This window comes from Equus caballus, chromosome X (assembly GCF_041296265.1).
Source record: "Equus caballus isolate H_3958 breed thoroughbred chromosome X, TB-T2T, whole genome shotgun sequence".
NCBI classification, from domain to species: domain Eukaryota; kingdom Metazoa; phylum Chordata; class Mammalia; order Perissodactyla; family Equidae; genus Equus; species Equus caballus.
The window spans coordinates 43678470-43700068 of NC_091715.1; the positions used below are offsets into that span (position 1 = coordinate 43678470).

Here is a 21599-nt window from a genome sequence, read left to right on the forward strand (position 1 = left end):
ATTATTGCCTCTTTCTGTTTCACCCGGAGATAGTGAATAAAGTCTGTGTGCGATTCACTTCGGGCTGCCCGACATCAGCCAGCACTGGGCACGACACAGATTAGGTGCCCGGGGAGTCCTGACTAAGTGAATGAAGGGGCAAATGTGCTGGGCTTTGAAAGGTGGGCGTACTCACGCAGGAATGGGAGGTAAATTGAGGGGTTCTGGGTGGGAGGACGCAGGAGGCAGGGCACACAGTGGATGGGATTATCGATCATGCTATTTAATGCCTCATTCCATCTGTTCTATCTGTATTTCCACTCCAGGCAAAGGTGGCATAGGTAAACAAACAATGGACAAGCAGACAACTACCTCAACTAACACACACGTGGCAGAACACTAGGTTAAGGCCCCTGCTGCCACCTGCTGGCAGGATACCCTCAGTTCCTATTCTGAGAGGGTGAATTGCTTTTATTCCTCCTACGCAACAGGCTGTGCCATACCTCTCTGTCTCTGCACATGCTGTTCCCCCTCTCTCTGCATGCGTTTCCCTTCCCCCTCTTGGCCTAGGTGGAGGTAGAGTCTACTCATTTTTCCCATGCTAATTTAGAGGATGCTCCTTTAGGCGGGCTTTCCTGAACCCTTCCTCAGGGGATCCTCACGTAGCCCGTTACAGATTTGTACACAGCACTTAGAACTTTTTATGTCTGCTCGGCCTCCATGTATCTGACTCCTTCAGGACTGGGACATTCCAGAGGGAAATTAGGGGCTGTGTCCCACTCATTTCTGAGTTCTCAGAGTCAATGAGGACAGGAGCGGGCTAGAGTTACTCTGCTCGGTGGAGATGTGTCCATGAATGAATGAATGAGTAAGTGCACCGGGGGAGGTGTAATGAAAGCAGTGTACCAGCCCAGAGCAGAGAGAAGAATTGTCAGTGGAGTGGGATCACCAGGGTGGTGGCATTTGAACAAGGTCTTTAAGGACGAGGAGGACACTGACCAGTGAAGAAAGGAGGGAGAAGACATTCCCAGGGCAGCAGATAGTATGAACAAATGCTGAGACATGGATGAACGGCAGGTTTGGGTATTCGGGGAGAAAGGGGTGTGGTGTGATGTGGTGTGGGACAGCTGGAGGGTGGTTTGTGTGCTCGAGGTGGTGAGAGGTGTGGCGGGAAAGGCAGGCTGGGACCAGACATCTCAGGCTGCCGTGCAGTCACTGCCGTCAAGCCCAGGGTCTTGGACCAGTCCTCTACCCTCCTGGTACAGCGTGGGACCTCGCTATGTTCTCCATGAGTGTGTGAGCTCAGAGTTTAAGGGTTCTCTGTTTAGGCAGATGGCTCACTCAGGCAAAAAGAATTTCTAAAACTTAGAAACAGCAAAAAAGTCCAAGAGAACGTGAGAATATCAGAGCTGTCGAAAGTGTGAGAGACCAATTACTGGCCATCGGTTCACTTTCCAAAAGGACTGGTTAAGAGTGGGCTATGACCGGATTCAAGCAGGAACGGATTCATTTGGAGCTTGATTCAATTTACAGAGTTCCAGGTCTCTAACCCTTTGAGGGCACACATGTGCCTCCCAAGGTGTGAAGTCATACGTCGTTACACGTCATCCTGTCCGGGTTCGCTAGTTCTCACTGATCCCTAGGAAGAACCAAGTGAGCAACTTGGGGAGGCCAGATTATTGCCCAGGCCGGTCTGACTCCAGAGCCCGTGCTCTTTCCATTCCCCTAGCCCCCTCGCCTGCACATCTCCCGTGACGTCCTCCAGGACTACGTCATACTGGACTGTGAAGTCGGCCGTGATGCCTGAGCTGGAGAAGGCAGACTGGTCTTGCAGTGTCGGGTAGAAAGTGATTCGGACACGGATCTCTGCCCTCTCAGTCCTGGTGGATGGGGGCGAGTCAGCCTCACCCGTGTGGATGCGGAGGGTTAGGGTGGGGTGGCAAGGAGGATTCACCAGGCAGAAAGCCAGGTGAAGGGACCTCAAAGGGGGCAATATCTGGGGAGGGTGAGAAATAACCCCCACACCACCTGCTGCTCCTCCTGCCTACAATGCCCTTCCACTTGTGCAAACGCCACGCTCCTCCGGAAACCCTACAACCACCTCCTCATGCTCTGCCTCTTCCAGCAAGCCCAGCCTGGCAGACCCAGCCCTCCCCTCAGCTCCCAGGCTCTGGCAGTCTGCCCCTCACTCACGACCTCGCCCTGGCTCACTTGCCATCCGTCCTGGGGCCCAGTCTCTGGAGGAGCGTCACATTCCCAGGTCGACCAGGAGCCTGGGTCTCCTCCCAGAAAGGCCGTGTGGGGTGTGTTGTGGAGAGATCCAGACACACAGACAGGGCCTAGGTCTCCTCCCATGCCCCCTTACTGCTGTGGGAAACTGCAGTCTAGCAAGGTTCTCCTCTGGGATGGAATTTCATGTGTTCTCTTCCCCCGCTGCCTTCCGACTCTCAGAATCACGTGTGGGAATAGGCCTTTTAGCACCTCATGAAATCGCAGATGAATTTCTAGTCCCGGATGTTTGCTGAGCTAGCCACAAGATCAACTCCTCTGGAATTTCAGTCCAAGACAAATGTCCATTTAGACATGTCTCTGTGCCTCCTTTTTCCCAGAAAATGGAAACTTGGGAATTCTGCTCCCCTCCCCTTCCTGCTACAGCTGTCAGGAAGCTTAGGGGCAAACTGAGCCCCCATACTCTCTGAGGCGCCTGCTTCCATACGTTCCCTTGGCTTCCTTCCTTTCAGAGGTCTTTGTTCTGTTTTATCCCCACAGGATTGGCTGTACCCTCTGTTTTAACCTTTAAGGAGAAGGGGGAGGGAGCTGCCATTTATAGCTTAGGGCTTAAGCGTGCGGGCTCCAAGGACTCAGATGCTGCCTGAGGACAAGTTACCCACACTCTAAGCCTCAGTCTCCTCGTCTGTAGCACAGACATGATAATCGTTCCTATTTCATAGACAGTGTTTGTGTGGATTAAATGAGACCATTCATGTAAAGCATTTGGAGCCATACTTGGCTCTGTCCACTTAGTAAATGCTCGATCATGCTCATGATTACAGGTACCATCTAATCTTCATTACTCTCTACCACTGATTCACAGGGAGGAATTTTCTCAAATTCTCACAATGGTCCTGAGCCATGGATGGCATCTCCGCATTGTACAGATGGGAAAAGTGAAGCAGAGGATTGAGTGATTTGCCTGTGGTCCCACCTTAGGAGAAAGTCAAAGCTGGGATTTGAACCCAGATTGTGTGTCTATTTCTCTCCTCTACGTGCACCGCACTGTCTCTCTGGGCCAGCAGGGTCAAATTAGGCAGGACCTCCAAAGCGAAACAGTTTGGCGAGGGTGGCCACGTGACATGAGTGATTTCTCTGTGCCTGTCCACTCATCTCTCAGAGGAGGTGGGTAGGCCAGCTCAGTGGTTCTCCAATCTGGCTGGACATTGCCCTCTCCTGCAAACTGGTCAGAAACAGATTCTTGGGCGCCTCCCCAAGGTACCGAACCAGAAGACTCCAGAAGGGTCGGGTCCAGGAATCTACATTTCCAACAGTTCACATAGTGAGCCTGATGTGGCCACTCTGGCCTTCAAACACCTCTAGAAGAAAATCTGAAGCACGGCTGACAGACAGGACATCTCTCCGGCCTACAGGGCCTGAGATGGCATCCTCCAGGGCAGCCTGAACTTCACACTGTCCTCCCATTGCCCTTCCATTCTCAGTGGTGATTCCAGAGGAAAGCAAGATTTGGCCAGTGTGGCTTCTACAACCCTTAGCAGAATAAATAGGGCAAGTTTACAGATCAACTCATTCAGTCATTAATTCATTCACACTTACCTACTGATTCATTCATGCATTTACTCCCATTCTATTCACCCACTCTTTCCTTTACTCACACATTCACTCATTCCCTTTTTCACTCACATTCACTCTGTGTCAATCAGAATATTGTCAAAAAGCAGATGGCACACTCAATGTGCAAACTTAAGAAAAATTAGTGAAGACACAATTTTCAGAGGTGTGGGCAGGGTTAAGGGAACCCACAAGGGATGGTCAGCTACCCAAGGACTGCATCAGCTGGAAGCGATTACCACCCCAAGAATGGAAGGGTCAAGGAGACAGAGCAGTTATAAGAAAGTGGTGAGATTTATAACCATGGAAGAGGGGCTGCCCACAGGAGCTTATGGCCATGGTTAGGGAATTTAGACACGGCCAAAGCACAACCCAGCAGATAGGGAGGCACGGGAACAAGTACCCAAACTCTCCCTCTGACCACCCTCCATCTCATGCCAATGTCTCTTGTTTTCAGAACTGGGGAGCCCAGAGGATGCAATCAATGAAAGTCAGCGTCCTGGGGAACACTGTGGGATGGACATGGGTCTAGAGGTGCAAATGGGGAATAACAAAGAGAGCTCCCCACCAGCCCCTGAGCTGCCCTGGTTCCTGCTTGGGCCGGCCCAGCTGCCTGTCCTACATCAAGATCTTCAATGTGGGCACGTGCTACATGGTGAACCGAGTGCAGGATCACATCCAGAGTCGCACAGTCTACTATCTCATGAACTTCCACATCACACCCCGCTCCATCTACCTATGCCAGCACGGTGAGAGTGGGCTCAACCTCAGAGGCCACATCAGAGGTGACTCTGGCCTCTCAGCTCAAGTCAAGCAGGTAGGGAGGGCCGCATGCACCCAGAGGAGCTGGTGGAGTGGGTCCAGGTTGGCTGCTGGTGGGCGGGCAGCCGCTGCCTGGGTCCTGAGAATGGGGGAACTCACCAACAGGGTAAGAGCATGTTCTGATCACTCCCACTTTTCCACCCCATCAGCCACTCAGTCTTAGCCTGTCCTTGAATGGCTCCTGTGTGCCAACAGCATCTCCAGTCTGATAGCTTGGTCCTGGCACTCCAGGCCTGCCCAGATCTGGCTGCCCCTTCAACCTCATTACAGTGAGCACCCTTCGCCCGTGCTTGACTGGTCCCCTCATCTTTCTCACTACTCTATGCCTTCGCTTGCGCAGTTTTCCCCACCTAGGCTGGCCTCCTCTGTCAGCTGGTGGGCAGGTATCAGTTGCACAGACAGCTGCCCTGAAGCGCCCCACCCTTGAATCCACCATTTCCTCCCTTACTCAGGGCTGATGCTTCACCCCTCACCCCCACTGCAGGTCATCGTAGTGTCAGCACTCGTCCCCCACCAGTTACAGCTTCTTTCCTGCTCCCCCTCCCCCATCCCTTACTGGGGCCCAGCTTCTGCTCTACGGTCTGGTCCAAGAAGCCTTCCCCTGTCCTCTCCTGCCCTCCCAGGCAGGTCATCATGCCCTGGGCTCCATCTCTCCCAGTTCTGGTCCCTCTCTGACTCTATGGCATGGGTCTCTTCTCTCCAGCCAAACATAGTAAACTGCACATTGTGGGTCCTGGCTAAACAAAGGGACACATTTTCCCCTGTGTTTGGCCCTGTGCCTGGGCTTGTTAGTACAGGTATTGTTCTTTCTGGGAGGATGGCTTGCAGTGAGACAAGTGGGAAATGGGGTGCAGGTGGGAAGGAGCACCCTCATTTATTGGACATCTGTGCACAGTCATGGCACCATCTGCTTCCACGTGTGTGGCCTCATTTAATCTTCACAATAGCTCTGAGGGGTGGGTATTACCGTCACCAGTTTATGGATGAGGAAGCTGAGGCCAAGACAGGAGCAGAGGGAGGCCCCAGGTCACATAGCTGGTAAAGGACAGAGCCAGGACTGAAAACCAGGCCTTCCTGATGCCCCTCAGCATCCCCCACTGCGGAGGTGGTGGAGTTCCAGGCAAGGTACCGCGCTGGAAGGCCCGGTTCTTGTGGCTCCCTTTCTGTTACCTTCAGACTGGCAGCCTACTCTCGGGGTGGACTCTGACCTCTGACTTCCACTTCTCTTGCTCCTCAGAGCAGGGTCAGAGGCCGCTGGAGGTGTGACCCCCTCCCCATGGCACCACCTGCAGCCAGGGGTCTCCCCGTTGGAGCTGGCCACAGCCCTGCCCGCACAGCTCAGTGCCCAGTTTGAAAATGTGGCCATCTCCACATAGCAGGCCTCCCTTGCACACAAATGTGCACATTTACACACTCATGCCTGGCCCCAACCTTCACACTCATGAGCACAGTGCAACATGCATGGTTTACAAAGCAGTTTCCCACTGACTGTAACCCACAATCAATCAAAATAGCTCTCACCTACTCTGTGCCAGGGAGCACTCTGGGTGCTCTCCATCCGCTATCTAACGTGACATTCAGAGAGACCAGGCTGGGTGAGCTAATGCTGTTCGCATCTTACAGGCAGGAGATGGGGCCAGAGAGGGGCAAGGACATGTCCCGGGATACACAGGGACCATGTAAAGGAGCTGGGGCAGTTTAACCCCTCTTGCCTACCTGTTAGTCAAGGGCTCCTTCCACCAGAGCACTCGCGCTCATCATAACTGGTGCTCACACTGACTGCTGACTCATAATCCATAATTAGAATGTGTGTATGAAATGTCTATATTTGTACATAAAATAGTGTGCCTGTATCTACACCTTTGTGCAGATATTCCTCACACGCCATCTGTGATTAATAACATGCCTCTATGCAGAAGAAGAGCAAATCACTTGCTCATCTGGGCTCCCCCAGCCCTTCACGGTTCCTACCAGTGCTGTCATTGTTTCCCTCACTGGACAGGCTGTGTCTTGAGAACAGGCCACCCCGGTACCCAGCACAGGGCCAGGAACACTGTAGTCACTAATACATGTTTGCTGAATGAACAAGTAAATGTCTTAATGAGTTGAGTGTCTGTGGCAGATTGGGACGCTGTGTGGGGCCTCTGACAGAGAATCAAAGCACAAGCCTCTAGAGTTTTGGAGCAAAAGCCATGCTCTTTGTCAAATAAGTACCCTCCTTTAGAGAAACAGCTCCTGGCACCTGATGATTAATTTAACGAAGTCAAATCACTGGCCCTGGTAGAGTTTGAATGCCTAACCACGTGACCCCAAGTGACCATGCAACCTGAGCTGGCCATCCTGGCCTTTGTGCCATCTGATCCACCAAGCTCTGAAGTTGGCCAGGCAATAACAACACTCCATCACCAAAGGGCAGTGGTATAAACAAAATCAGTCTGGAGCAGGTCCTGAAAGCACAAGTGAGTTACAGGGACTCACACTCCCACAGCACCTACCCCCACTACATTGCTTGCTCTCCCTCAGCTCACACCTAGGTTCTTGTGGGCAGTTCCCAATTACCAGCTTAGTGAAGAAGAAAAACAACCCAGGAGCATGATTTGTAAATGATGCTGCATAATAAGCAGGAATTAGCTGGAAGTTGACAGCTGTGGTGTTACAGCCCCACTCAGGTGTGACCCTGATGGGAAGTAAGGAAGGGAAATCCTCCTGGGAGGCAAAACTCGGAGTCGCGCATCTGGTTGATCTCTTTATCCAAAAAGTGACCTGGCCAGGGGCACTGATCAGTACCAATTAACAGTCTGGCCAGGTGGTCAGAGGCTGGGAAGGAACAAGATTGGAGAAGTGATAGCAATAACAATAATGCAACAAAATATTTAGAGAGTGCTTATTATGTGCAAGTCGAGTTACTTTGCCTACAGATATCTGAAGAGTAAGTGAACAGATCTCTCAGAATGTGCTGAGTGTGAGAATATTTGTGTCCCATGTGAATGCCTACTGAAAGGAGCATGATGATCCGGCCTCTGGAAATCTGTCAGCCTTTTTCTCCAGACATCCCAGTGCTTGTTTGGTGAGCCAATGAACAAAACTGCCATAGTGGAAGGGATGGATGTTATGCAGGGGTTCAATATGGATTTACCTTCACTTGGGTCGACTTGGCTATCAACACTGTTGACTGTCCAGTTTCTCAACCGCAGAAACCCCAATATGTCACCATTCCCTGCGGGGACCAACAAGTCCTTGGGTGACAGAGGAATTACGTTGGACCCCTTCCGTCATGGAGTGAGCATCAATCTATCCTTACTGAAATAATCACATGTTCTGGCATGGATTTGCCTTCCCTGCCTGTAGTGCTTTTACCAGCACCACCATCCTTGGATTTTCTAATTACTTTATATACTTTACACACCGTGGAAATATCTTATACAATATTTTTTCTAGTCAGGGAACACATTTCACAGTGAAAGAGGTAAGACAATGGTCTAACAACTACAGGCTTCCCTGTTCTTGTCACATGCACCATCACTCGTAACAACTGCCCTTCCAAGAAGGGCAGGATGGTCTATGGAAGATTTAGTTATGGCGACAGTTAGGAAGCACCACTTTGTGAGGTCTGAGGGCCATCCTACAGAATTCAGTGTATTCTTTGCATCAACAACCAGTATGTGACACTCTTTCTCCCATAAACAGAATACACAGGCCTAGGAACCAAAGGGTGGAAATGGGAGCGACACCTCTCTTAGTCTCACTTCACTTACTGAAACTCTTCCAAAAATTTGATTCACAAGAAGTTGAGACTTCCACCTGGCCATTTGGAGCTCCTCGTGACATTGAACCGACAGGTAAAAGGGCTGGGATGAGTGATCCTAATTATCAAGGGGAAATAGAGAATCTGCTACACGATGGGGTAGGGAAGAGCATGTCTGGAGCCCAGGAGAGTCACTGCACGACTCTAGCACTGCCATGTCCAGTGGCAAAAGTTCAAAGCAGATTACAGCAAACCAATAAAGATAGGACATCTGAGAGCTCGGATTCCACACAGTCATTGTGGAGGCACCCTCTAGGGTCCTTTAGGAACCTAATGCACAACTTGCTCCTACAAGGCACGCTCAGGATTGCTGGAACCCCTGGAGTAGGGCTTAATCTACCTTCTATATATGAGTCCCAGGAAATCCCCTGGATGCTTTCATCCACATCATGTCCAGTGATAAAGGTTAGCCAAAAAATACAATAGCCATATACACACAGGACCACCAAGGGCCTTGCACTACCAAGCAAATAACCATGAGCAGTTCGGGTACTTGTTAAAGGCAGGGGGCACACATAGATTCAAAAGAGAGAAAGGGAAGTCAGAAATACCAGCTCTGGCCTCTGGACTAGTTTCAGTAACAAAGACTATAACCATTCTCCTTATTTCCTGCCATGACCTGTGTGTGTGTGTGTAAGTTATTTCCATCCTCTTCCTTCATCTTCACCCCATTGTAGAATATAGTGTGTGAGTTGTGGTTCAATGTACAATTTAGCTCATTTCTTATAGCATATCTAGTAGGGATTGCAAGGTAACTAGACAAGTAAAGGATATCACCTCGAAATTCCTGGACTTGGAGTTAGAGATAGTAGGTGATAAGATTTGGAGTAATCTCCTTTTGGAGAAGGGGTGGTTGGAACTTATACTTGGATTAGTAGCATTATATTGGACCAACATACACTTGCATTTTTGCAAGTGTAAGTTTAGAGAAAAGCTTGTTACTCATTCTGTTCTCACAAATGGTTGGTCTCCAGTAAACATTTCTTGCTTTCTCTCTCTCTCGGCTACCCAGCACTCTCATTCTACCTTGTTTTGTTCAGTCCAAGTGAAATATTACTCTAGGGCTTACATTCTCAAGGCGGAGGTGGGGGGCGGATGAGGTGATGGGTAATCACTCCCAAGAGTGTAAAAATTGTCCTTGGGGGGGGGGGCAAATAAATCAGCTATTCCAATAGTTTGTGGCCCTCTAAGGCTCAACTTTACCCAAGAAAATCTTATTCCTTAGTTTTTAATTTCTCTTACTGAGTTTTTCTTGGGTATCACATGAACAGCAAAGATGCTGAGGTCATAGGAGATACACAAAATGTATGCAAGATCAGTGCTATAAAACCATGGTCAATAGACGGCTACATTTGGAGGACTTTCAACCCATCACTCATTCTCACAGTCATATCGCAAGAAGTGGCCTGTGTGTGCCTATTGGCTGCCATTGACTGCCTTCATACTTGATCTTCAGTGCCTCTGTGTGTTATTTGTGCTTTGAGAATTAAATTTAAAAAGCTTCTATTTAATTCTACAAAAGTTATTCAATCCATCATTAATTATGTCAAGTACTGAAAAGAAAAAATGTTGACAAGATCTGAATGAATATTGAGCAGTTAGTTAAAAGTTATTTTTTCACATCAAGTAAAACTTGTCAACTAAAAATAATTAAGAAATTAATTTAAATTTTCAAGTGTTTTACTTTTGCTAGGAAAATAAGTTTTGAATAATTTTTTAAAAATCTGATTATACTATCATCACATATTTCTGTAAATTGCCAATTTTCATTATGTAATTTGACACAGTGTAATGTAAATAAATTACATTTAAAGTTGCTCAGCAAAGAGTTATAAAGGTAAATGTTAATAGCTTTTTAAATTTTTAAACCTTTAACTTCAACATTTTATCTTTAACTTAAACCTTTAACTTTAACATTTTAGTCATTATTAACCCTGTATTGAATAAAAAATCTTATGTATAAAGCACAAACACACATGGTTATTAAATATACAGTATATCTGTGGTATTCAAATTTCTTGGGGGGTGCAATTCAGTCAAAAATGTCTAAAAAGGCTTCTTAGGGGGTGATAATGAAAAATAGATGGAGAAACTGCTCTAGGGGTCCTTCTCCCTCCTAGCCAAGAGGAAGATAAATGGTACAATCTAGAATTATTTGGAATTTAATTAATGATATATTGAAGGAGAGACTGAAAATTGTGGTTCATTCATTCATTACAGTAGTGGTCTCCAAGCTGGTAAAGGTGGCAAAAACATGAACCAGAGTCTGTCCCCATTTCCTCTGCCACTCTCTCTTCCCAGCTCTGGCCACCCCCACTTGCCTGGAGTCAGACTTGATCTCTTCTTCCCTGCCCTCTCTGTCTTCAGTCCTTACACTTAAGGAGTGAGGAAAAGCCAACCTTTTGTCCTGTCACATTGTAGGCCTTGTAGAAAAGGAAGAAGAGGAGGGGATCCCTGCAAGCCCAGTGGTCTGCAGAGGGAAGGTAAGCGGGAATGGCAATTCTTCATGTCTATGATTCACCATTATCTCTATCAAGCACTTTAAACTCAGTTTTTATTAGAATCACAGCCCCCAAGTTCCTTGCCACCCCCCACCATCCCTATCTATTCCATTTTCAGATGGACATCACCTGGGAATCTGAAGAGGCCCTGGACACAGTACCCACTCACTAGAGTCCTTCCTAGGCCTAAGCCACCTCTGCCCTTGTCTACCTCTCCCAGGTACTACTCATCCCCTGCGTAGACCATGGCCTATAGAATCAACAGAAGAACTTCTGCTTCCAGTGAAAAACGCCTCAGCAGGGAAAGATGGTCTCAATTCACGGCCACAGGCAAGGAACTACCTTGCTCTGGACGGAGCTTTCTCTTTTCTTCTTTAGATGCTGTTCCCTAAGCAATAAACATTGTTCCTTTATAGTTTATAGTCTACAGGAGGGGAGAGGCAGCCATTACTAGGGTCTCACCCATTAAGACTCTGTCCCAGTGACTAGAGGCCTGGTAATGTGGGGATTAGATGGTAAGGGCTTCCTGAAGAGAAAGGTCCAGGGAAATACTCCCCAAAACAGGGTGAAAGTGGATCTCTAATTGGCTGAGGGCCCTGTGCCTTAGTGGGCAGTGTAGCTGGGAAGACACCTTCAACCACACGACGGGATTTTGGCACCTGGCTCACAGCACTCCTCTCTACCCCAACTCCTGCCACCATCCTGGGTCATTTCACTGTCCACATGGATAATACAACTAACACCTTGGCCTCCCAGGCCATTCACCCCTCATCTCCAGGAACCATCATCTTCTCTACCCATTCCTTGGACCTTATCATAACCCAGAGCTCTCTCTGCTGTTTTCTTAAATACAATCATCTCACTGTCTGACCATCTGACTAATCTCCCAGTTCATCCTTCCTGTTCTCTCGATACCCCTTCCCAGTCACCTAGAACACTGCCAGACATATAGCAGGCACTTGGTATATTCATCTAACATTCTGCCCTGTTCATAGACTTCACTGAGACTCCTATGCACACACCTCTACACTGCCTCTCAGTCTGTCACACAATCTCCTCATCTTCCACCTCAAGCCTGCCTGGGTCCCGTGGTCCATCTCTTCCACCACTCTGTGTACCTACTATGTGTCAGGCACTGTGGACACAGTAAGGAAGATACAGATTCATCCACTCACTGCCCTTGGTCTTGTGTCCTTATTCCAGAACCAAAACCTTGGAATAAACCAACACTCATTTTGATTCCTACAAGATTACTGAGCACCTTGCCATGGGGAAGGGGTCTCCCAAAACTCGTGGACTCCATCCTCTACTGGGGCCTCCTCACTGCCTGACATCCTTCTACAGTCCCCTCTTCAAGTCCTTTCTGGACAGTTCCTTCTCCCAGGCCTTCCCCTCCCACTTCCTCAGGGACTGGACTGCATGAGTCAGTCTTCAAAGTCTCCTTCTCTATTGGCTGTTGCCTGCTCAAGTCTCTCTCTTCTTTCTCAAGAAAATCCTCACTTGTTCTTGTATCTCCCTTAGCTACCTACCTCTCTCTCCTTCCTGTCTCATCCAAATTTCTCAAAAGGTGAGTGTACACTTGATGTCCAGTCTCCTCTACGTCTGCTTTCTGCTCCAGACTTGCCCACCTCAGGGCTCTCCTTCAAAGTGTGTCCTCTGTGCCTACAATCCCCATGACTTCCCACCCCACTGCAATCCTGCCTGCCCTGTATGCTAGAGATGGGGCTCAACCTATCCCAGAGAGACGTGCTAATTCTGCTCCCCCGAATCCAACAATGTCACCTCAAACTAAACAGATTGAGGTGGAAACTTTCCTAATCCATTTTTAAATGTGATACCAAAATGTGAGAGCCCACCACAAAAAAAAAGCAATAAACTCAGAAATGGCAAATAGATTTAATGTAGAGTGTCAACTTCAATTGATTGATAGTGGCTGCCTAGAGTGCTGTGTTGAGTAGGTTTCTGAGGATGCACCCTGGCTCGAAGAGAAAGACTGCTGGGATTAGCAACATCTGAAAACACAAGTGAAAGAAAATCAAAAAGTCAAATACATCAACCAAATAGGAAGGAATAAAATGTCAAAAGCAGTGTTTTTCCCTCACTCTCCACATGGTCCTTCCTATAACCACCTAGCTCCTCATCCCATCCCAAGAGCCCTGGCTACCCCCACTAAATCCAAGTAGATACCTGAAATCTCACTTGTAGGAGAAACCACAAGCACCAGAGCTGCCACTGGCGCTGGCACCAGCTCCACCAAGGCCTGCAAAGAGCCCAAACGTGAGGGTAGCAGTCAGGCTGGCGCTGGCACCAAAGCCACCACTGGCACTGGCACTGGCACCAGCAGTGGCACCACCACTCTCCTGGGCTTTGGCTTTAGCTTCAGCTCCTGCCTGGATCCGGGCTTTGGCCCAGGGTCCAATATCAGCCTCATCCCAGTTGCAGGGCCCAGCAGCATTCTCAGAGCCGAGCCCAATGCCCATTCGAGCTCTAATCTCCGCCCTCGCCTTGGCTTCAGCTGCAGCCTCAGCTGCGGCCTTCATATCTGCTTCCATCGCCTCTCGGTACTGAGCTGCCCATTCCTTGGGATCCTTCTTTTGTACCTGAAATGGAAACAATAATCATCAGAAGGATCAGAATCCAAGAAATGAGCACCTACCATACGCTAAGCACCATGCTACATGTTGTATACAATATTAATAATACAATAAATACTACTAGTAATCACACACCTAATAGTCTATCCCTGCTCTGAGACTGACTAGCTCCGTGACCTTGGACATATCACCCAACAACCTCTCTGACCCTGAGTCTTCCCATCTGCAGCAGGGCAATGACATGTTAGTTCTAAGGATTAAGTGATTCAGATAAAAGTATCTGGCACATTAACAGAGGCTTCAGAATGTTCACATTTAAGCTGCACGCTGCTCTGCACCCAGCCTGCCCCAGGCAGCAGTATCCCAAGCTCTTGATATGCCAAGCTTGGACCACTCTCCAATTACCTTGCAGGCAAACTTGAGGACTTTCATCTTGCTCGTCTCATAGTAGGAGCGCAGGCCCCAGAAGAATTCATACTCAGGGGGATTGCTATTAGGGACTCTGGCATAGTCCAGATACCTTGAAAAGAGAGGTTCAAAGCCTTTATGTCTAAGACATCCCTGGTCCACCCCATGCATGAACTGGACAGACTCTAGGTGGCAACCTCCCCACCAAATACTGCAGCTTTTTTTCCAATATTGAGTCCTGTCCTATTGATCGTGCCCAGTAGCCACATGGAGGTATAGGGGGAACACATGTAGGGTATTTGCTCATAGGAAGGCCACAAGTTTTGTGCCCCTTGTCACAATGAACCCAGATTCCTGTTGGGTGTGTTGTAAACAGAGGAGCCATTTCTTCAGGTCCCCTGCTCTGAGCACACCCCACCACAGGGGCCTTGATCATGGTCTGGCTAAGTTCTGGGACAGTCCACCATAGACAACGACTGTGAAGGGAAGACACAGTCAACCAAGAGCAGTCTTCTCTGTGCCTACTCCCGACCGTGTGTGTGTAGGTGTGCGCGCGCACGTGTGCACACACACGCATGCGTGTGTACACGCTGCTGCACCTGTGTGAGTGCACGTGTTCTCCCACAACCAAGGATAGGGTGACCTTGGCCAGAAAATAAGGAGGGCTGGGCTTCAGGCCCAAATGGGCTCCTTACCAGCTGGGGCCATGCTCAGGCTTCCGCTATCTGAGCCCCAGGTCCCTTAACTGAGAATGGGGATGGGATGACACCACTTATCCTGCAGAGTAGTTATGAAAATGAAATGAGATGTACAAGTCAAGTCCCCAGTATGGTACCTGGCTACCCAAAGCTACCATTCTATGTCATTTCTTTATGGAAATTAATTTCTATGAAGCCCTTGTTAGCATAGTAAAAAGAAGCAAGGCACTGGGGCCAAGATCTAAACATAGACTCTTCATTTTCTACCTGTGTAACACCCTGAGAAAATGACTTCACTTCTCTGAGCCTCAGTTTCCTTACACGTACAAATGTTGATAATGACAATCCCTCCCTTGCAGAATGGTTCTGAAGGTAAATGTGAGAGTACATATAATAGGTCAGGAAATGTGTGCTCCTGTTTCTGGTCACTACCTCAGGAATAAGCTACCATCTGCATACACACACATCCACATGCACAAGCACACACACACACATACCACAGTGTTATAACTCAGTTCTGAAACAGGCAAAATGCATGGAACACATCAACACCAGACAGACACCTACTTCTGCTTCACAAACTCATCAGTAATGAGCTTCTTCACATCCCCAAAAAGCGAGTGATGTATCCTGACAGCAGAGAAAGAAAAATAAATACAATCAGGACTGCGGCACTTCCCAGACGTGGGCAGAGCTATTTCCAACATGGATAAGAAGTTTGCAGCATAAGAAGGAAGCTCCATAGAAGCCCAAAAGACAGTGAGACAGGGAGCAGAGAGTTCAGGACCATTTCCCCATCCACCAGGTCAGAACCCTGGGCCCTCTACCCAGTCCAGCACTCCCGCCCACTCCACCAGACCACCAGGCTGATGCAATCCTGGGACCATCCTCTCTTGCCAAAGGACAACATGGACAGCAAGCACGGAGAGAGCCCAATCATACCCAGGGCGCAGCCCCAACTTGCGCAGCACCTCCCAGATGACAGCTGCAAGGGGAGGCAAGAGGAGACAGGGACAGAAAATGAACACATGGAATTCTGACCATGGCCACCCACTCAGCTGCGCACCCAGCCACTCACCCTCACTGGACCGATTTCCATTCATGAAGATGATGCTAAGAAGCACCATGAGGAGACCCAACTTTGGTGAGTCCTTGGTCCTAGGGGAATATTAGGACACAGAGAAGGTTTACATCCAGTAGCTATCTACAAAAAACACACTAGCCAGCTCACTAGGCTAGCCTCTCCAGATTCCTCAGATAAGGGAGACTTCTGCCCAGTCTATGCTTCAAGCTCTATGTGACCCTGGGCAAAGCACGTAGACTCTTGAGCCTCAGCCTCCTATTCAGTAGAATGGGAAAATCACATCCTTCCCTCCCTGGGTTGCCAAGAGAATGGAAGAATTCTCTCAACCTGGTACAACCCAGGCACTTAGTCAATGTGAGTCCCTTCTTTCTCTCCCACATCCCTTAGCCCCAAGAGAATTTAGGCACAGCCCCACTGATGCCCCTGCCCTTACAGCATCATGATGCACCCAGACCAGGAAGCCCTCCCTTGAGAACCACTCAACCAAGGCTAGTAGGAAGAGACAAGCAACAAGAGGCGTTCTTTCCTGGGAAACTTCTGGAGAAACAGAAAACCTGACAGTAGGAATGCCCCACCTCAGGCTTCTATGCCTTTCAGCCAATCATAAATCAGGTACCACTATTGTGTGCAGGGCTCCAACTACAGTCGGGAGCTGCAACAGGAGCTTTATAGGCCGTCTTTCCTGGCTCTCTAAGGGGATGTGGGGAGAGAGAACAGGGATGGGGTAGTACCATGGAAAAGAGCAGAAGCCTCCCTCCCACCCCAGCCCTTTCCCAGCTTACGTTCCCAGTATGCCTGCATCAGTGGGCTCTAAGGTGCTGAGAAGAATGTACAAGTGGTCAGTCTTATCAATTTCCTTCAATTGGATCCCAAATACCTGTGGATGGGGAGAACAGCTTGTGAGATCACAAAATTCACCCTTCCTGAGCATCCCACAGTTCCCCATGTACCTAGGGGTGTGTGCATGTGTATGTATGTGTGTGTGTGTGTGTGTGTGTGAGTGAAATCAGTGAGATAATGCATGTAAAGCACTTAGCTAAGTGGCCAGCACACAGCATACAGGTAACAAACGTACTATTGTTATCAACATCATCTTCGTGATTAGTGGGAACCTAGGGAGACAGAGAAGGGGGAACGGAAGGGAGAGGTGAGCATCTGAAATACATTACAGGACGTGTCCAGCAGTGGACAGAAGCCTGGACTAAGTCAGGCGGCTTGGGTCCAAGCTGTGCTTTTACGACTGACTTGCTCTGTGACTCTGGGCTAGTCTGTGCCCCTCCCTGAGCCACCACCTACCCATCTTCACAGGGACGGGGCTGGATTAGGGAGTCTCTGTGTTCCCCCCAGAAGGGACATGTACACCTTTGTTCAATTCAAGGCTTCCCCATTGCGCCCATCCCCCAGGACTGCCCCTTCACCTTCTCCAAGGAATAGCCTGCTCGTTCAATGATCTCTGGGTACACATCAGTGTATTCTTTGATGATGTCCTTCAGCATGTCTGCAAGGGGAGAGTGCTGTGAGCAACTGGTCTGAGGCGAAGCCAGGTGGCCCCCATACCCAAGCTATAGACCCTTTGCCAACCCTGCTGTGGGTGACACAACATGTTCTGAGCTAATGAATAGAGATGCTAGTGCTACCAAATTAGAACTTTGGGAGGACAGAGGTAGAAGCAAGGAATAAGAACAAGGAATGTCCCTAGCACATGGCGGAGAGAGTAATGGAGGGCAGAACTAGGGGTAGGGAGGGCTAGCAGGACTCTACCTGAGCGTTTGATGGGAATCTTTGTCTGGTCTTTAACCAACAGGTACTTCACCAAATCATTTGCCTGGGAGAGGAGGAAGAGATGGAAAGATCAAGATATGTTCACAGAAGACTTGAGAGGATGGCAGAGAAGAGGGCAGGCAAGGTGGTGGATAAGGCAGAGTTCAGCGAATGGCATTCTTACCCTCCCTTGCAAAAGGGCCACATCTCGAGGTGGTGGCGCTTCAGGCTCTTGGGATGACTGGAGCTTGGCAGCTCTGCGGCGAGCCTTGCCCCTACGGGCCTTAGGTGACCTCAGGGAGAGCAAAGCTCTCCGGGCCCAAGCAGCCAACCGAGTCCTTGATGCCCTGCGGGCCCAAAAGGCTATGGGACCCCTTGAAGCCCTGCGGGCCATTGAGGCCATTAGGGCCTTCGAGACTCTTCGGCCACCTGTGGTTCCAGAAGCCTGACTCTGATCACTGCTGCCATCCTCTTCCCCATTCAGATGCTTCACCTGCATCAAGGGAAAGAGAAGGACAACATCGTCAGATGAAGCAAATGGTCCTTTTTCCCCTCATCCTATCTCTTCCAGGAAGGCCCCTCTAATCCCACCTCTGTAGTAACAGCCTGACTAACTAGACATTGGCCATGTTTGGTCTTGGGTTTGTCTTTCCACAGGCTTCCAAGTAGGAGTTTCATCTCCCCACCAGGCCAGGAGCAACCCAAGGGTAGGGTCAGAGGCTTCTTCTCTTCCTATCTCCACCACTAGCTCTGATTATACCACTCTAGATAAATCACTCAAGTCACTTTACTTCTCTGGGACTCAGCTTCCTTCTCTATAAAACTGGATTGCTTTCAGTATTTAACGAGATAACCTGTGTGAATGTGCCCAGTTAAAGGCCAAACACATGGTAGCTACTACGTAAATATAAACTGTATTACATTCAGACTGCAGCTATACATGTTCCTGTCTCATCTCCCTGCCAGTCTGTGGGCTCTCTGAAGACAGGAATTCTATCATATTCCTCTTAGTGTCTCCCACAACCTTGAAGAACACAGTAAACTGTCTAGATGTTTGCAGAATAAATGAACCAACTAAAAGAAGAGAAGTGGAAAGCCAAGGGTGATGATTGCAGAGGTCTTACCTTTCGGGCTTTCTTGGTCTTGACCTTGGGCCGAGTATCCTGATTCTCTCGAGCCTGGGCAGCTGCACCCTCAGGCTCAGGTTCATCTGCTGGAGCCTGAGAGGCAGCAGCCTCGGTCTCCAGGGCCTTTGTATTGACCTTCGTATCAGCCACACAGCTGACCTTTTTGGTCTCAGTGGCAGGCACTGTCACAGCCTCAGGGTCAGCATTCTGCATCTTGGTGTCAGCTGCTGGACTCTTCTTTTCAGCTGCCAGAACCTGGGTATCAGTCAGCTTAGTGGTAGGTGAGGCCTGGGTGGCAGCTGCCTCCTGGGCCTCTGGAGCCTTTGAGACCTCTGTGGCCTTTGAGACCCCGGCAGCATTCAAAACCTTCACAGCCTCTGAGACCTCTGGTGCCTTTGGGGCCTTCGGTGTCTCTGAGACCTCCAAGTTCTGGGTTACTGTCAACAGGGTCTGCATCTTCAAGCCACTGTCCTTTTCTGAGGCTTCAGCCTGCAAGAGAAAGCAGGGAAGCTCACAGACATTCCCCCCACCCCCAACTAGGCAACCGGCTTCAAAATTCCAGATCCTCACTTCTCTGACCTATACTAACTCCTTGCAGCATGCTCTGACCACCTCGGCCCTCCCCTTCCTCAGAGCAGGAACTGATGGCAGAAGAGGGGCGGGCCTTCCCTCCCTCCCTTCCTCTTTCCTTCCTCCCTCCCTCTCTTTCTCCTTTTCTCTACTAGGGGAGGGGGTACCCAGGCAGGGAAGTGGGTGGAGAAGGACAAGAATGGGAGGGGAGGTGCCAACGGATTTGGGGCAGCAACAGGGGCTGGAGAGGAAAAGAGCTAAGAAGAGGGCAGAAGGAGGCCTTACCTGGAAGCCGGTTGGGCCCGTACCACTCTCACTCGTGTCAGACATGTCTCGTTGGCCTGGCAAGCGCTGAACCTGAAGGAGAGAAGGCCTGGGTCAAGCAAAGAGCCCACTGAACGTCCTCTCTTCTGTTCCAACTGGAGGCTGATCTTTACTTTCCCCAGGGCCCCAGTCCCAAACCCCTCCCCCACCCCCACCGACTCCGTTCACAGATTCAGTAATCCAGAGCGTCTAGGTCTCAATTCTGTGCAACCGCACCCTCCCCTCCTCCAGGAAGATGTGCCAGCGCGGCAGCTCTGGGGACCCCGCCCCTTTTCCCAGTGCACTCCCCCCAGCCGCAGGTCTACACTGCGCATGCGCGTCCGCTGCAGAGCCCATCTCAGCCCCGCCCGCTTTCCCAGCACAAGCCTTTTCTTTGATGTTCACTGTGCACATGCGCATTCAGCAGCTGGCCCGCCCCTCTGCTGGCCCTTCTCTACACGCCCCTTTCTACTGATCCATAGTACGCATGCGCAATAGTCACGGACTCAGTCCAGCACCAGCTCACAACACACGCCCCTCTCCAGGTTCGCAGCACCGCTGGGTCCCGCCCCCTCCCCAACAAGCCTCCCTCTCAAACTGTCGCAGTGTCTGGTGGTCCTGGCCCCTCCCCTACTCACACCCACCCTACCAAGTCCAGAGTACTCGCCCGGTCCCGCCCCTTTTCATAACACGCCCCCCTCCAAACAGGGGCAAAGCGCATCTTGGTTCCGCCCCTTCCCTAATACACCCCCGCCTCAAATCAGTATTGAGCTAGTGATTCCATCTTGGGCCCAGCCAAGCCGGGTCCAGTCCCCTCCCTTTCCAGCCGGATGGATCCGGTACGATCCGGTCCCTACAGCAGGTTTTCTCCAGATCCCAGAGGGTGGGGCCGACCCCTACTGGGCTCTGATCCAGAGCTGGGGCCTGCTGCTCACCTCGTCCTTCTACAATTCCCGAGTGCGTTCACTCTCTCCAAGCCCCTCCGAAACTCGAAGACTACCCTCCCCGGTCCAGGCCGGAAGTGGTCCCGCCCCTTTCCGCCTCCCTAGGGGGCCTCCGTCCCAGCAAGTCTGCCCTTCCCCCGCTCCCTGCTCCTCATTCCTTATCCCCGCCCCCCTCCGTATTCCCTCTGTCTTGCTCCCTACTCTCTCTTCCCCCATCGCATTTCCTATTTACCCCACCGAATTCCCTATTCCCCTTCCTTACATCCTCCTTCCCTTTACCTCTGCACGCCCTCCTCCAATATTCCTTAACCCTTCTCTCCATCCCGTATTTTCTTCTCTGGATTTCCACTTCCCCGCAGTATTCCCCTTCCCCCTCATATTCCTCGTCTGCCACCCAACATGCCCGGTTGCCCATTTTTCCCCCCCTCCTCCTCCACTAGTCTCTGCTCCCCAGTACTCTAAGTCGTCCTCCTTGCCTACATCCCACTCCAGGTCACCTCTCCCTCAGCTGCAGTGGTGCAGTAAGAATTGCCCCCTTGCCTGGCTATAGGTTCGAGGGGGCTGGAACCACTATCTGGCTGCGAGGAAGCCCCAATCTTAACGCCCCTCACCTTCTTCTCGAGTGAGTCCGGGCTGCGTCTGCCCTCTCTCAGTCCCTCTGGAAGTCTCAGCCTCCTGGACTAGAGCTGCAGCCAGCCCAGCCCAGCCCATCCCCTTTCCGCAGCCCCCTGCCACCCCTCCTCCTTCCTTGGGGGTGGGGCAATGGGGCCCCGCTCAGGGCCGTCTGACGCCAAAGTCCGTGTTTATGCCACTGTACCAGACTCGGTCTGAAGCCCTTCCAACCAAAACCACCCCCTCAAAGCGATTTATTCATTGAATTTATTTATTTTTATATCTTTATTTTTTCGTATTACAAAGGTAATGTGTTGTGAAAATTCAAATAATGCAGAAATATGTAACATACCAATGAAAGGCCACCCTTATCTCATCCCCCAGAAATAACCACTATTAACATTTTGACATACATTCCTCCAGAATTTTTTGTATTCATAAACTGATTATTCGGGTTTTCTCCCCACCAATGGTACACTATACCTACTGTTCTGCAACCTGGTCCAGTTATATAATCTAAACAGCTTTCCATAGTGCATATTTTTCTG

At 50.0% G+C, this 21599-nt stretch overlaps 1 protein-coding gene and 1 non-coding gene across 4 annotated transcripts; both read right to left on the reverse strand.

The window, feature by feature from the left end:
* Positions 1–12827: 12827 nt before the first annotated feature.
* On the reverse strand, positions 12828–21274 carry MAGED2 (MAGE family member D2). Of its 3 annotated transcripts, none has more exons than XM_023633261.2 (13): positions 21051–21274; positions 19478–19549; positions 18620–19111; positions 17680–17988; positions 17496–17559; positions 17153–17232; positions 16517–16611; positions 15729–15808; positions 15593–15635; positions 15218–15280; positions 13950–14064; positions 13138–13550; positions 12828–12962 (listed from the first exon to the last, which is right to left on the reverse strand). In XM_023633261.2, exons 2-12 carry the CDS (start codon positions 19520–19522, stop codon positions 13146–13148), a joined length of 1791 nt encoding a protein of 596 aa, XP_023489029.1. In that variant the 5' UTR covers positions 19523–19549; positions 21051–21274; the 3' UTR covers positions 12828–12962; positions 13138–13145. The 3 variants fall into 3 exon arrangements, with proteins under 3 accessions (XP_023489029.1, XP_003365769.1, XP_070113419.1); XM_003365721.5 differs by lacking the exon at positions 21051–21274 and adding an exon at positions 20431–20567; XM_070257318.1 differs by lacking the exon at positions 21051–21274 and adding an exon at positions 19676–19793.
* LOC111771702 (small nucleolar RNA SNORA11) lies at positions 14239–14368 on the reverse strand. Its single transcript, XR_002805629.1, has one exon. It is a non-coding gene; the product is annotated as a small nucleolar RNA SNORA11 (small nucleolar RNA).
* Positions 21275–21599: the final 325 nt, after the last annotated feature.

Bases quoted from the DNA above. Each gene is read 5' to 3' on its own strand.
- MAGED2 (XM_023633261.2), bottom strand. From the start codon at position 19,522: ATGTCTGACACGAGTGAGAGTGGTACGGGCCCAACCGGCTTCCAG. The intron at 17,560-17,679 runs GTAAGAATGCCA...CTCCTCTCCCAG, and splicing joins TGGCCCTTTTGCAAGGGAGG to GCAAATGATTTGGTGAAGTA. The intron at 13,551-13,949 runs GTAATTGGAGAG...TTTCCATTTCAG, and splicing joins TCCTCAAGTTTGCCTGCAAG to GTACAAAAGAAGGATCCCAA.